The sequence below is a fragment of the Helianthus annuus genome, chromosome 6, assembly GCF_002127325.2.
Source record: "Helianthus annuus cultivar XRQ/B chromosome 6, HanXRQr2.0-SUNRISE, whole genome shotgun sequence".
NCBI classification, from domain to species: domain Eukaryota; kingdom Viridiplantae; phylum Streptophyta; class Magnoliopsida; order Asterales; family Asteraceae; genus Helianthus; species Helianthus annuus.
The window spans coordinates 25,138,993-25,155,809 of NC_035438.2; the positions used below are offsets into that span (position 1 = coordinate 25,138,993).

Genomic DNA, 16,817 nt, shown 5'->3' on the forward strand with positions numbered 1-16,817 from the left:
GTGGAAATATCGGGGTGTGACATTAAGCATGTGTCACATGTAACGATGGCTAATTCTTGTGCGTGTTGTTTATCCTAGACCTATGTGACCGTTGGAATATTGTATCCTAGACTTGTGTGTTTTGGTGGAAATCTTGTATCTTGTGCTAGAAATAGTCTGATTAAACTTTGTACTTTTTAGTTCCGACTTTTGTACCTAATAGTTTATGTTAACAAATTAATGTTTCTCTGTAAGTTGGTATTAATTGTGCATTGGCATCCTTATTGGGTGAGATATTACAACAAGTCTCGTTACTCCATTCATCCAGGAGCTGATAAAATGTATCAAGACCTTCGTAATCATTACTGGTGGCCTAGAATGAAAAAAGGATATTGCTCTCTTTGTGGCAAAGTGCCTTACTTGTTCCAAGGTCAAGGCTAAACATCGGCGACCATCTGGATTGCTTGAACAACCCAAGATACTTGTTTGGAAGTGGGAAGCCATAGCCATGGATTTCATCACTAAATTCCACGTACATCTTGTGGTCATGATAGCATTTGGATAGTTTGATTCTTTGACAAAGTCAGTTCATTTCATCCTTTATCGCGAAGCCGCTTTTGTTGAGAAATTGGTTAAGCTTTATGTTGATGAAATCGTGTCACGTCATGGTGTACGTTTGAACATCATATCTGATCATGATGGTCAGATTATCTCTCATTTTTGGCAAGCAATTCACGCTGCTTTGGGAACTCAATTGAACCTTAGCACAACTTATCATCCTCAAACTGATGGATAATCTGAAAGGACCATCCAAACTCTCGAGGATATGCTTAGAGCTTGTGTCATTGATTTTGATGATAATTAGGATTCGCATCTTCCTTTGATCGAATCCTCTTACAACAATAGTTATCATTCAAGCATTGGTATGGTACCCTTTGAAGCACTTTATGGTCGCAAATGTCGTTTTCATATTTGTTGGAACGAGATTGGTGAAGCTCAAATCACTGGTCCTGAACTGATATAAGAGACGACTAATAAAATTCTCCAAATTCATGAAAATCTTTTTGGTGCGAGAAGTCATCAAAAGAGCTATGCTGATAAACGACGTAAACCCCTTCGATTCGAAGTCAGAGATATGGTACTCCTTAAGGTATCGCCTTGGAAAAGAGTCGTTCGATTTGGAAAGAAAGGAAAACTAGCACCTCGTTTTGTTGGTTCATTCAAATTTCTCGAAAAAGTTTGAAATGTGGCTTACAAGCTTGATCTTCCTCAATAGCTCACTAATGTACACCCAACCTTCCATGTCTCGAATCTCAAGAGATGCTTAGCGGACGAAAACCCTGATATGAGCAAAAATGCACATGTTGTTATATCAATTTACACCCACTTTTTATTATTTTTCGTTAAAGAAATATTCTAAATATGCTTATTTCAGTTTATTTTGATTTTCATGACCAAACTAATGCAAAATGACAAAAGAAGCGAAAAACGAAGAAAAATCAAGAAAAAGTCAAGTTGCAGCTCAAGACACAAGTCATGCTTACATGACACACCCTGTGCATGATCCTCAAGGCATGAAAAAGTGTTGATCTATTCAAGACAAGACAACACTGTGGTCCCTTAGCCAACTAAATGTCAACGATAAAACTAGAAAATCCCAAAACTTTGTAGAAGCATATCTAGGGCTAGGAAATGAGTTACAAAGACTATAATATATGAATCCTAAGTAGCTCGACAAGACAAAGCCGAAAAAAGGTTTTCATGGTGAAAATACTTGAGGCACGCCCCGTGTCTGGGTGAGACACGAGCAGTGCCTCGACCAAAAAACGACAAAAAGGTATTTCGAAGATTTCTGAAAATCCGGGGGACCCACAAAGTTGACCACAACCCGTGCCTCACTAACCGGCTACAACAAGTCACTTGGCCAGGCACGGGGAGTGCATCAACCTGCAGCTGCCTATGAATATAGCTCATTTCCATGATTTTTACTTGCTCATATTCTCCCTTCTTCTCCACTACACACTTATGTTCTACCACACCATCTCTAGTCATTGTAATCATTAGGAAAAACTCAAGAATCATTAGTGAAATCAAGCTTTTATGATTAATATAATCTTTTCAAGTTAGATAATATATAGTTCCATGGTCATTCTTGGCTAGATTCTTGAGGGTGTTTGAAGGAAACTTACCCCCTTGATGTTGAGTTAAATAAGGAAGATCATGGGTGAACAAGGTGTGTGTGTGTGTGTGTTAATGACTTTAATTAATTAAATAGTTTATTGAAAGTGAGTGAAATAATAGTGTTGCCATTAACTTGGGTCGTTAGAGTTTCCGTCTAATTCTTAAAATTTACCAATAACCTTGCGACGCCATTAACTTGGGTCGAACCTGTTTTTTATATCTATGTAGAGTTAAAACATGCTCATGCTCTTAGCTGAGGTTAAAGGTTTTGGATGAGAATTCGAGCTGGGTATGCTCTTGCCTTTGCGCGGAGATAACACCAAAGTGTAAAAGACTTAGTTTATGTAAAAGTATCTACCTTAGGGGAATTAACGACTCGACGACGGTCTAATAGAGACAAGGAATATAAACCCCTTAAACTATATAATTAATTAATACTATAACCGACCTTGATTGACATTTCCCTACTGATTCAAAGCGATATGGTCGAGTGCGCTAGGGTCTCAATAAAAGACCTACACAATATTATGCATTAAAATATGTAGTTCCTCCTCTAACAATCGAGCCCTTGATACCCCATAGTCAGAGCTAGTTAACGAAGCATCAAAGAGGTATGTTGATCCTAAACACCCTCTTTTTCTATCATTGATTACTATCCTTTTATTTTCCTCTTTATTATTCTTTTGATCCATTTTTAAAACTTTAGCTTTTGGAATTGACTAGACGTTAACAATGATTCGGTACTAAAACTCCTATATCCTTGGACGACCTCGGTATCTTACCATCACTATATTAAGCTAACGATGTGCGCACTTGCCCAACGTGAGTTGTAGTGTGATAGTATTATATCTTATTTTTATAAATATTAAACTTGAAAAAATAAATTTTCTATTTAAACTAATTAATTAAATGTTCTTTTAAAATCTTATAGTTATTTATTAAAAACTTAACATTGTTATTTCTCTAATTAAACCTAGGTTTAATTAACGTTAACTTAATATTAAATCATAAAGTTCAGGTATTTCCAAATAAAGACAAGAATCTCTAGTTCGATCTCATTTTTCCTTTTTAATACAACAATTATTAATTTAGTATCAATCAAATCGTTAAGATGATTCTTGGGTGGTTATTTTCAATGCTATTATTCCAAGACTTGTGCTTATTCAAATTGCTAGCTAAGGTGAGTATTCATAGCCCCTTTTTTCCTTTTATTCGCTTTGAGGTGTATCATGTATACGTATCAATCATAAATCGTTTTATACAAATATGCGAATTCATTCATGTCTGTTTGTTAATTGTGCTATATGTTAAACATCATTGGTTGTCCGTTATTCTAGCATTGATTCATGCTTTAATCATTATAATAACGCCAAGCGTAAGGAAGTAGATAATAGTGCTATTGGTTTGACCGCCCGCCCAAATTGGTATTTGGGTATCGATGTAACACCCCTAAAATATTAAACTATATATGTGTGTGCACATGTATAATTATTAATATCAAAACTAAAATAGTGAAAATACAAAATTATGAATATTAACCTAGTTAAATATGAGATACAAAATATGGGGAATCAAGTGTTTCTAATCAAAGTATCTATTCTAAAAACTAGAGGGGCTAATTGGTTAATTATTGAAAGTTGTTTTAAAACACTGGGTAATATCAAAACACACACTCTGTGTGTTATTGAATTTGACCAAAACACCCAGGAGCCAATATCCTTGTTCTTGAAACCCTAGTTCACCAAATTCTACTCAAAATCAAAGAAGGAATCAAGTAGGAAATCGTTTTCAAACTAAATTCGTGATCATTACACTTAGTGGATCACAAGGTATGCTTAATTTTAATCTTTGGTGATGTCTAGCTTGATTATTCTTGAAATTTCATAAATAAAATTATTGAAGAATTGATGTATGTTATAGCTAAATTAAGGTGAATACTTGTCTAGGAACAAGCCCTAGATAGGAATTTGATGATTTAGAATCATAATTACTTGAATTGATGAATTATCATATGTGTAGTATATGGGTTTTGAATAAAAAGGATGAATCCTTTGATGATGGTGGTAAATTGATGTTGTTTAAGGGGTTAGTGTATAATTTTAGATGTTCTTGTTGGACATGAGACATCAAATCTTGAATATGATGAATATATATGGTTAAAAATATTCATCATGAACTTGTTAGTGTTAGAATAACAATTTCGCACATAAGATGTTTGATAAAATGCTTGAATGAACTTAAAATAAGTGAGAATTATGAAATAATCACCTATTTGACTAGTTGAAAACACTAGAAGTTTACTATAGAAATATGGATACTAAGCGATAAGTCCGAATTGGATTTTTAGGCAGTTTGGGAGGATCGTCTAGTAACCAAGACGGAGCGGATAGTCGGTAAAAGGGAAAGCTTTAAAGGTACGCGGCTCTACGCTTCGTAAAATTTAGCTAGTATCTTATGTTTAGTTACTTGAATGATAATTGAATCGTTATGAAGTTTGGTTAATACTAAAACGGAGAATTCCGTATCTATTAACCGATCGACATAACAAGAGTATAGCTATAAGTAAAAACGTAGAAGTGGTGGATTCCACTATGATGTTTAAACGGGTCAAAAAGACTCTAATTATAGATGTTTGGTTTGATAAAAGCGATGGTTTTCGCTAACAAACTAAACGGGTCAAAATAACCAAAGTAGTAAAACTTTGGTGATATAAAGCGATGGATGTCGCTACGAAAGCTAAACGTGTCAATATGATGTCTTGATGTAAATCAGGAAGGTTACATGATTAAAGACGTCGAAACGATGCCGGATTTTGAAATAATGTATATATTAGTCGTTAGCCGAGAAATGATAACTACGAATATAAGTCATAAACTTAGTTGTGGGTATGACTTAAATATGCATGAATTCCAAATATAGGATTGGTGTTAAATTGTTTAATTGGTCAATAGTTAAACGGGTCGAATAAAGGACAAACACATAAATAACGATGTGTAAACCGTATGGGTAACATCCCAGAATTTTTAGAAATGATCATATAGATCAAGCCTATACAAAAACTGAAAGTAATAAGACAAGTTGTAGTATAGAGATCTAAACGGGTCAAAATAAATTGAATTTATTATAAGCCGATAGCTTAAATTTAAGAATTTTGTGAATCATGGTATGGGATTATGATTCTATGTTATAGAGGGTCAAATTACGATCATGTAGGAAGAAACGGGACCTAATTCGGGTCAATAACGGACAAGTTATGTCCAATTTCGTAAAAATCATTCTAGCTGAAAATATGCAGGTCTACAATCTGAACTCGCTGTAAAAATAAGGGTGTCGCGCTACGCGACAGTGATCTAATAACCCGTCGCGTCACGCGAGGGTGGTCGCGGCCCGCAACGGTTTCGGCATGTATGTGTCGCGCCCCGCGAGGGATTAAAAAGTCTGCAATAGTGTTGCTGTTGTGTGTTTTAACTTCCTGGACTCATTTAATCGAGTCTTAATCATCATAAACTAACCATTTTTGGTGTTTTTGATTATAGGTGACCATAATTACTAGACGGATGACGATCAAGCAAGAAAATGAACCGAGTACACACTTAATCAAAGCTTCCGCGACTAAACCAAGACTTTTGGCACGGCCACTTTAGAGTTGTGTTATCATACTTTTGTACATATGGTTTGTATCGTTTGAAAACTAAGTAGGTTGTGTTTTAAAAATATGTTTTGAAACGTTAGTGAACGTATTTTGAAGGTGTTGAAACTTATATAAATAAGGGTGTCGCACTACGCGACAGTGATCTAATAACCCGTCGCGTCATGCGAGGGTGGTCGCGGCCCGCGACGGCTTCGGCATGTATGTGTCGCGCCCCGCGAGGGATTAAAAAGTCTGCAATAGTGTTGCTGTTGTGTGTTTTAACTTCCCGGACTCATTTAATCGAGTCTTAATCATCATAAACTAACCATTTTTGGTGTTTTTGATTATAGGTGACCATAATTACTAGACGGATGACGATTAAGCAAGAAAATGAACCGAGTACACACTTAATCAAAGCTTCCGCGACTAAACCAAGACTTTTGTCACGACCACTTTAGAGTTCTGTTATCATACTTTTGTACATATGGTTTGTATCGTTTGACAACTAAGTAAGTTGTGTTTTAAAAATATGTTTTGAAACGTTAGTGAACGTATTTTGAAGGTGTTGAAACTTATATAAATGTTGTTAATTCGATGTTTTTATAAGAAAGGAGTATAAATGCAATATGTATTGTATAAATTATAAAGTGATTGTAAGGGTCTTACAATCGAAAACGATTTTATTCTAGCATTGTGATTCGTGCCATGTCGGTTTGATCAAATGCAAATTCGTTTAATTCATATATGCTAAAATTATATCATGGACTTATCATTCGCTACGTTATTCATATTATATGTATCAAAACCATGTCTACTCTTTAACTTGTTAGTTGACTCTTCATTTTATACACCATACAGGTGAAGCAGTTTAAGATGATTTCAAGCTTGATGAAACACTTAGGATACCTGAGACTTAGTTTCAAATAATAAAACTCTATCTTATGTTTTGATGTATTATGTTAAGACAATTTGATGTTCTTTGTATTTGAATCTTTAATATGGTATGATTAAATAAATATCACTTTTAATAATATCATGTGTTATGAACAATCTATATGCTTTGGCATATTCCGCCGACGTTTGAGGTGTTATAGTGGTGATCGATGATTCAGCGGCGAGGATGACGTAGGTGTTGTCGAGATTCACGAGGAATGAGTTATGTTTTGATTCCAAATCCACCATTGGAGTTGAATTTCAGACCAGGACTTTGACTATTAAGTCTACAATTGCCCAGATCTGAGGTCTCTATGTACCAATCTTATGGAGGTTTGTAGATGAAGGGGAAAAAATGAAGGAAAGAGGGTGACATGGGTGGGAGGTGGGTAGAAGCAGGTGATGAGCTAGATGGGGTGGAGAAGAGGGAGAGGGTGGAGTGTTTTATTTTAAGGTTTACATATATTTAGGTTCTTCTTCTCCTCTATTATTGCTATACAATTCAAAGCCTTGTTCAATTATGTTCGTTATGATTTGTTATGTTCTTTTATGTTCAATTATGTGTGTTTGTGTGCGTTTATGTTCATGAACCGTTCATTTATACTTTTAGCGAACGAACATGAACATGTTCATTTTCTTAACGAACGAACACAAACAAGAAAATCTGTTCATTTAAATGTTCATGTTCGAACGTTTGTTCAGTTAAAGTTAATGAACGAACATGAACATGCCTTGTTCGTGTTCGTTCAGTTCATTTACAAGCCTAGCTCCGTATTGTAGCAAGAGAAGGTTATGACAAGATTTGGAATTGAGGGTTGTGAATCTTGAAGATGATTATCTGCTAAGATGGATGTAAGATTACAAAAATACCCCTATCTCTAACGGTCAAAGTACCATTGACTTGACAGAGGGTCCAACATTGATGCAATCAGGAAACGACCGGGGGGAGGGGGGGGGGAGGGGGTTAAGTCAATAAAATTTTGAAAATAGGGGGTAATGGTGTCAATGCCCCCAAACCACATGAGGTAAAATTGCAGTTTACTCTTTTGTTTTTCATGGATTTCTCGACGTTCCTACCCGCGCCGTGACGAAATAAACCGATGATGCAATAAAATAAAACTGACCAAATACCCGTCGCAACACATGTGAAATCCAACTAGTTTGTTACAATATGTATTTCCATAAATAAAAGTCATATCTATTCAAATGCTAAATTATTTTCGTCTAATAGTTATTATTACTTTGTATTTGACTAATATATATGTATAGTTGTTAACAAATATGGATTCCTTCATACAAAGTTATATATCGTGTATGGATATTTTCATTTTTTACGGTCACACCATTTTTGCCCTCTCCTATACCGTTTGACCATCCCCTCTACACAATTCACTCATTTCATGCCAATCCTACATTCCCACCTCACCTCAACTCCACGGGATCTAGGGGGATGCATATAACGGTTCGGATTTTGGTCTTAGAAATACACACTTGGTTCGATTTGATCCTAACCCACTAAAAACCAAGGAAAAACGTAATTACACCCGCTTAACATTGACATATGCTAGTGGTTAACACCACATAAAGTTTGTTGGTTTTGATTTAGTCTAAAAATGTTTCACTTCAAACTACCGTACATGTTTAGCTAGATGGGTCGGGTTTTTGAGTCAACCTATTGGTTTGTGGATTAACATACATAACCCATTTATTTTTATTATTTTTTTAGAATGTAGTTTATGTCAAGTATAGATTAGCTAGGTATTTTAGGTCGAAAATGCATATGTGGTCATCATTCACCTCCCACTCGCACCCCATCATTCACCTCTCCACCGCCTCACGCCACCACCCTCATGCCCTGATCTGTGGTGGTGTTTTGCACCCCAGTTACCTATGCGACCTCCCCCTCGCGTCCCACATTTTTACCACAACACATATCTTTATATTAATACTTATACACCAGATATTATATCAAAATATTAAAAAATAACAAATAGGTTTACCACTCATACAACAAACTATATATTTTCATGAAAACTCTCAAACTTCCATTAAACTTGCAACAATTACTTTGGTTACAAAAGTAAACCACCAATAAATTAAAAAAAATGTCAAAACTTTCCATAAATGTTGCAATATTCAGATTTTATTTCACCATCTCTTTAAAAATGCACCCCACAAAGCCTCCACTCCTCTGCACAACACAAAACACTATACAATTATTTCACATTTTCAATTCAATTGACTTGTCATGTTTCTTCCTACTGCCTTCAACTAGTTTCAACTCTTCAGAAAACCCTAACTTTTTCCATTAATTGATGCTTTTTAGTTATGTTAATAATCAGACCGACCTAGGGTTTAAGAAATGAGTTGGAGAAACGCGTTTAAAGAGGTTACCAACTCCAAGCCATTGTTCTTGACTGTGTACGGTGCTGTCTTGATTGGGATTGTCTTCTCTGCTGTTTACGTTTTCTCTGCGGTTTATTCGCCAGATTCGGCACTCTCTTGGAGCTTATCTCAACGTATTCTTTATTATTATTATTATTGTTTATGTGTGTTTTGATTCAAGTATTTGCATGTGTGATTCAGTTGGTATTTTTGTAAAGTTGACTAGATCATGATTATTATGTTTAATTAGGCATTTTGCTAAATTAGGTTAGAGTTTGCACCAAGCTTACAGGTTGATTGTTATATATGTTGTTAGATCAATCAATCAATCGAATCAAATCGAATCGCATAGCTGATTTGCTACATGTAGAAATCAAACAGAAATTGTTTTACTTAGTGAAGCAAAAGTTTGGTTCTTAATGTTTGTTTAAAATGTTAAATGAGTTTTCTTGTTTTATGTGTTGTTACGCTAGATGCGGCACCTTCTTCTCCGAATCAAACGCTTGCTTCTCCATCACTAAGATTGGGTGGTGGTGTAATGGCGCCTACTTCTCAACCCGAAATAGGGAAACCGAAGCCTATATGGAAAATACCACCACCAGGTTCGAAGATGCCTCCGTTGGAGACCTTTCGGTTAACAAAAGAACTGGTTCAAGAACGGGTCAAAGATAATGTTATAGTAGCTACCTTTGGTAACTATGCCTTCATGGATTTTATCCTCACATGGGTTAAGCACTTAACAGATTTAGGCGTTGAGAATCTTCTTGTCGGTGAGTTGACTATTCAAAAAATTCATTTCGTTAAGAGTTTAAGAAGAAGCTGATAAGTTTTTTTAGGTGCGATGGATACAAAACTATTGGAGGCTTTGTATTGGAAGGGTATACCGGTTTTTGATATGGGAAGTCATATGAGTACGATAGATGTTGGATGGGGGTCACAAGCGTTTCATAAAATGGGACGGGAAAAAGTCATTCTCATTGATTCAATGCTACCGTTTGGTTATGAATTACTCATGTGTGATACCGATATGGTTTGGTTAAAGGTAACTAACTTCTGTGCACATGTAGATTTAACATAAAAGGTTTTACTTGCAATTTGCCCTCTTCATGAAGTATAGAGTTAACTATCATTGTGGTTTGTCCAATTATGCTAGTCCAGGCCAAATTTCAAACTTGTACCATTTCCGTCCCTGACATTCTTAAAACATGCCAGTTCCGTCCAAAACTTAACGTCTGTTAAAACCTGCCGTTTAATGAAGGGTAAAAACGTCATTTCTTAATTTTCTTTCTTTCTTAAACCCTATTAACAGGGTTTAAAAAAGGGGGAATAAAAAAACGAAAATGACGGTTTTACCCTTCATTAAACAGTAGGTTTTAACAGACGTTAAGTTTTTGGACGGAACTTGCATGTTTCAAGAATGTCAGGGACGGAAATGGTACAAATTTGAAATTTGGTATGGACTGGCATAATTGGACAAACCTCAAGGACGCAAAAGGCAGTTAACTCTTAAGTATAATTGTTTTCGTTCCTTCTTGTTTTTAATATGATTTTTTAAATCTGTTGCTTGAACAGAATCCACTTCCATATCTTGCACGTTATCCTGAAGCGGATGTATTAACATCAACCGATCAAGTTACACCAACAGTAACTGATGATCGGTTAGACAACTGGCAACAAGGTGAAAACCACAGTTCAAATTACGTTAAAATTAATATTCAATTCTTTTAAGCCACATCAATGGATATATTTTTTGGAGTGGACAGTTGGAGGTGCATATAATATAGGTATTTTCCACTGGCGGCCAACGGATTCTGCTAAAAAGCTGGCAAGAGAATGGAAAGAAATGCTTTTAGCTGATGACAAAATATGGGACCAGAACGGTTTCAATGATCTTGTGCATAGGCAATTGGGCCCGTCCGTTGATGATGAAAGTGGGCTTGTTTACGCTTATGATGGATCGTTAAAGCTCGGTCTTCTGCCTGCTAGTATATTTTGTAGTGGCCATACTTACTTTGTTCAGGTACAAACTGTAACTAGAGTTTGCTTTCGTTTGATTACTATTTTGTATTTTCAGTTATAATCATATGCTGCAACTTCAGGCCATGTATCAACAACTCAGATTGGAGCCGTATGCTGTACATACGACATTTCAATATGCAGGAACTGAAGGAAAACGTCACCGGTTACGCGAAGCTAAGGTTTTCTATGATCCACCAGAATATTATGATTCACCTGGTATTTATTTTTTTTTAGATTCGTGACATCTTGATACCTAACATTGGATTGGATCAGTACATTAGGTTTTAAGTATACTGCACATTTTCGCTGAAATATGGTGCCAAAGTGCAATTTACAGTTTCAACTTTCAAGATCGTTATGTCGTTATGGTTAAAAAATACAAGTACTCATGAGTTGATCCAAAAATTAACTATTTTATTTTGCAACCAACTATATATTAGGTGCAAAATAGAAGCCAACATACGATATGTTACCGATTTTAGCAACCAACCTCATGTAACTGATTTTTACCTACAAATTGCTGATGGAAGGATATAAAAATAACTTTGTTTACAAACTTGGAAAAGAAGATATTTATATATATATTATTAAATGTCAAATCAATGGCATATGTCGTATACACTAATTGGCAAATAAGATGCCACATCAATTATTTTGTGAAAAATCAATAGAATGATAACCTTTTTTCAGGTTGAACAGAACATATTGCTTTAGAATGTAACTTGGTTGTTAAAAGCGGTAATAAAATGCACTTGGTTGCTCAAATATTATAATGCAAGTTGGTTTCTGTTTTACGTCAACTTAAAGTTCTTTGCTAAAATCGGGAAAACAAAATGTATATTTTATGTCTATTCTGGGAAATTGGCCCATAAATTTATGATACCGAATGGTTACGCCTGTTACGTGTTACAGATATTTTGATTTCTGCATTTGTTGTATGTTATACAGGAGGCTTCTTGACATTTAAGCCGTCTATTCCAAAAAGCTTATTACTAGATGGGGAACATAGTCTTCAAACACATTTCACTCTTGTTAATTATCAAGTATGCTTATACAAACTTGTTTAGAATCATGCATTCGCAAAGTTACAATTCAAGTTTTTCTTATTCCAATTATACTTTTTTATTTAATTGTGAGTTAATTAATGCTAATGAATTGCAGATAAAGCAGATAAGGACTGCCCTTGCAATAGCATCAATTTTGAATCGTACTTTGGTGAGTAATATTTACTTACTTTGAATCACAATTTTTTTGAGTAAAATGCATTTTCGTCCCTGAGGTTTGGCCAGTTTTGCGACTTTCGTACAAAGGTTTGTTTTTCTGCATCTGGATCCAAAAGGTTTGAAATCTTGCCATTTTCGTTTGGTTAGTTAACTCCATCCATTTTTCTTTGTTAAGTTAGGGGTATTTCCGTTTTTTAGGTTACCTTAAAGGGTAATTCGGGAAGGGAGATCCCTTCCGCGGTCAGGGGTACCGTGCAACTACCCTTTTTAAAGGGTAATTCGGTCTTTTACAGGGGTATTCGGTCTTTCTACATAAAGTGAAAATTACCAAATCGCCCTTTAAGTTAGCAAAAAGACGGAAATAACCCTGACTTAACGTAGAAAAATGGACGGAGTTAATGAGCCGGGTGAATATGGCAAGATTTTAAACCTTTTGGATCCAGATGCTGAAAAACAAACCTTTGGACAAAAGTCGCAAAACTGGTCAAACCTCAGGGACGAAAATGGCATCTTTCTAGTCCCTACTAACTTTTTTTTTCCTTCAGGTTATGCCTCCATTGTGGTGTCGGTTGGATAGATTATGGTTTCCACATCCTGGAATTCTCGTAGGGTCAATGACAAGACAACCGTTCATCTGTCCTTTGGATCATGTATTTGAGGTACTTATGTTTTATTAATTTTCGGTGTTCACAACAAATTTGTATAAGTTTTACAATTTAATAGACGATGGAAATTAGTTTACAGAAACTAATGCTGCTGCTCTGTAGGTGCATACAATGTTACAGGCATTGCCAATTCAGGAATTTGGGCCAGGAATCAATATAAGAGAATATTCTTTCTTTGACAATCCATTAATGCCTGCACAGGTATAGTTGACTTTTACCTAACATCATCTTTCCTCTGTTTTTTTTTTTTTTTTTTTTTTAATTTAATGTGCTTTCAGGTGAAGGATTCATGGCTCGATGTACAGTTATGTCAAGAAGGGTCAAAAAACTGCCAGTCAAACGTTACAAACACAGCTGCAGTACTCAGGTTTCCAAGGCATAGCAATGAAGAAACGGTATGCTAGATGAATGAAAACGATAATAATATATTTAATTATTTATTGGTATATGCTTGATTTACAAATATTTATTGTTGTTTACCAGCTTTGGATTTTAGCTCCATTGTGACAAATTTTTTAATGTTGTGAACAGTTGAAAAAAGTTTTCTTGCCGTTGAAGGATGTAAAAGTCATCCAGTTTTCGTCGATGCAAGATGCCTTTCTTGGATTCACAGACAAGGCAAATATCTCTTTCCCCTTCTTATTTTGGATATATGATGCAAATAGCAAAATAATAAAATAAACTAATAATCTAGAACATAGTTGTTAATAGCGCTCATAGCCGGCGCTATAGCGAATAGCGTAGCGAAGCGCTCATGTGTCGCTATCTGATTTCGGCGCCTCCATAGCGGTTTAACAGCGGGATTTTATTTATTTATTTTTTCTGTTTTAATACCAACTAGTCTTAAACCCCCGCATTGCGGAGCGGGGGACGTAAAACCGGGCTACCAGCATTGCCGGGCTGGGAGCCTAAAACCATGCTATGTAGCAACAGAACGACGACCAAAACCGGGAAAAAGCGTAAAACATAAACCCGAATTTTTAACACGTATTAGAAAGTCGAATTTATACCGAAACGTATTAGAAAGTTGATGGTGTAAAAAAACCTGAGGGACCAAATGTAACTACCAAACACCATGCTAAGTAGCAACCGAACGACGACCAAATCCAGGAAAAAATGTAAAACAAAAACTATTATAAAAAATCAAAGTTTTTCTGTAAAAATGAAAAAACACTAAATTTTATTATGAAAAATGAACACATAAAAGACAAAAAAACATGGCACTATTCCTCAGTGTGTTACAAATTAATATATATGGAGAATAGCGGGATTTTAGGTTTTTTGTTAATAGGCATATAAAACAGTGTATTTGGATATAATATACATATAATTATAAAATATTTCTAAAATTTTATGCTAGTGTGTCGCTAAACATAAAATAGCGCCCGCTGTTTCATCGCTATCGCAACGTGGCGTATAGGTAGCTTGTTGCTATCGTCCGCTATTCGCTATTAACAACTATGATCTAGAAAATAGTCCCTTGCTTCCCATTATCATCATCAAGAAAAGTTGATGATATAGTTGACAAGATGGGCGGGTCAGGAGGGCTGTGTAACAGGTCAAAACGCGTTACATGTTGAAAGGGGCCAGGTCGTTGACCTAAGCAGTCTTTGGTCCGCTTTATAAGATTCATTTAAACAGTTAATGCTTTAATCGTTATTACAAAAACAATATTATTACAATGATAATCTATTTTTTTTTTTTTTTTTTGAGTAAAATGGTTTAGTAAGTAGGTTACAAAAACAATATTATTACAATGTTGCTTCTTTTAAATGCATTAAGGGTAAAGTTGACATTTTGTTAATTAAAATCTGCATTAATTGTAATTTCTTGTTCTTTTGTTTTGTTTGGGGACATTTATTTTGGACCAGAGGGAGCCCTTGTCTAAGAAAAAATTGTTGCATTTATTCAGGAGTAACTCATTTGACCTCAAAAGTCAACCAGAACAGTCTTTTAGATCATATGCTAGGACCACATGGCCTTTTAATGTAGACTAATTCACCGTAAAACTGAATATTATCTTAATGTTTTATTTGATCAGACAGTGGAAGAAAAATTCAGGAAGCGTGTGAAGCGATACGTTGGAATATGGTGTTGTGTTGACAAACACGAACCGGGTCACATATATTATGACATGTACTGGGATGAAAAACCCGATTGGAAGCCTCTCCCTCCCCAAACTCCAGAAGACGATCACCCGCATTGGTGATTGCTTGCATGCATACTACATCAACGGCTGAGATTTTATCGACATACCTGACTCATAATCGAGTCCTAACCCTGGTTTAAATCAGTAGACCTTCTGATTCATGTTTATATATATAGATACAAAGAGAAAAGGGTCGTGGTTCGATTACTAGGGTTCGAGTTTGAACAATAATGAATTGACAAAGGTGTAGCTTTGTTTTTCTGTATAACATCCAAGAGGGCAAATGAGAGCATCTTTTGTTTGAACCATCTTTTTTATTACTACTGTTTGTTTGTTTATATATTAATTTTTTTTTTTACAATTTTAAATCTTTATCTTTATAACTAATACACACACACACAAGGCCAGGATCATTTCAGAACCATAAATATTACAGAACTCGCAGAACTCCTAATAAACAATCTTTTTATTTATATATTTTTATGTTTAGGATAATTTTATCATTTATTATGTGTATTTGTACGATTACATACATGTTAAGAGTAATTTTATCATTTCTTATATGTAATTTTACAATTACACATATGTAAACTAGTTTTTTTACATATATGTAATTAGTTATGACACACACACACACACACACACACATATATATATATATATATATATTTATATATATATATATATATATATAGTGGAAGGTTCAAATGAGAAGAAATTTTTTGTAAGAAGAAAAAAGAACAAGTTTCAATCAATAAGAATGTTTCATTTTACTTCATTTAATATTTGCATTTAATTCTAATGTAAGGGCATATTTGTAAACTTACATAAATCATTAATTTCTAGTCTTCCTTTTTAATAGCTAACTACATTAAATTTGTAACTTATTTTCAAAATATATATTTTTTCAAAAAATAAAAAAAATTAATTTAGAGTGTAGGACAAATTACCAGGTGTGTACGATAAATTATGAGTTGTGTAAGATAAATTTAAGTATGTGTAGGATAATTTTCGAAATGTGTAGCATAACTTTTTATGTGTGTAGGCAATGAAAATTAGTGTAGAGAATAATAGTCTTTATGAGTAATTAATTACTTAAAGATTCTAATAAATGAGATGAAAGAATAACTACTTAATATTTTACAATTGTACCCTTTGTTCTTTTTCTTCTCAATTAAATTTTCTTCTCAAATGAACCTGCCCCTATATATATATATATATATATATATATATATAGTGTGAGGTTCATTGGGGAACACCAAAAAAATGGGGAACAGGGGAACCCCATTAGGAGCCCTTAGATCAAAGTAATCTACGGTTGTGATATATTCCAATGCTTTTAATTATAAAAACACACGGAAGGGTATTTTGGTCACACAATTTTACAAACCTATTCACCATGTGCTACCTTGGGCACCACCCTCCGATCACCGTCGTTCACACTCCGGCTGTCGTACCACCACCACCACCACCACCCTAAACCGTCAAATTTCACCGTTGCCAGTCCGATTTAGAAGCAATTGAAGACATAGGCAAACCTCAACAAATTGTTAGTTCCTGTTCTGATGTAATTCGTAGGGTTTAGAGATACCAAACGTTAGGGTTTGGAGGAAGTGAAAGATATGAATTAGGTTACCGGATGAGTGCGACGA

At 34.9% G+C, this 16,817-nt stretch overlaps 1 protein-coding gene and 1 long non-coding RNA gene across 2 annotated transcripts; both read left to right on the forward strand.

Moving 5' to 3' along the window:
- Positions 1–3,848: 3,848 nt before the first annotated feature.
- LOC110863861 lies at positions 3,849–6,396 on the forward strand. The gene is made up of 4 exons (XR_002549425.2): positions 3,849–3,989; positions 4,508–4,574; positions 5,697–5,833; positions 6,142–6,396. It is a non-coding gene; the product is annotated as an uncharacterized LOC110863861 (long non-coding RNA).
- Positions 6,397–8,870: 2,474 nt separating this feature from the next.
- Positions 8,871–15,485, forward strand: LOC110865033 (arabinosyltransferase XEG113). The gene is made up of 13 exons (XM_022114229.2): positions 8,871–9,243; positions 9,583–9,879; positions 9,946–10,151; positions 10,682–10,787; positions 10,873–11,129; positions 11,209–11,344; positions 12,077–12,171; positions 12,290–12,343; positions 12,897–13,010; positions 13,119–13,217; positions 13,295–13,411; positions 13,548–13,634; positions 15,058–15,485. The coding sequence occupies exons 1-13, from the start codon at positions 9,087–9,089 to the stop codon at positions 15,223–15,225; spliced, it is 1,893 nt and encodes a 630-aa protein (XP_021969921.1). The 5' UTR covers positions 8,871–9,086; the 3' UTR covers positions 15,226–15,485.
- The last annotated feature ends 1,332 nt before the right edge of the window (positions 15,486–16,817 follow it).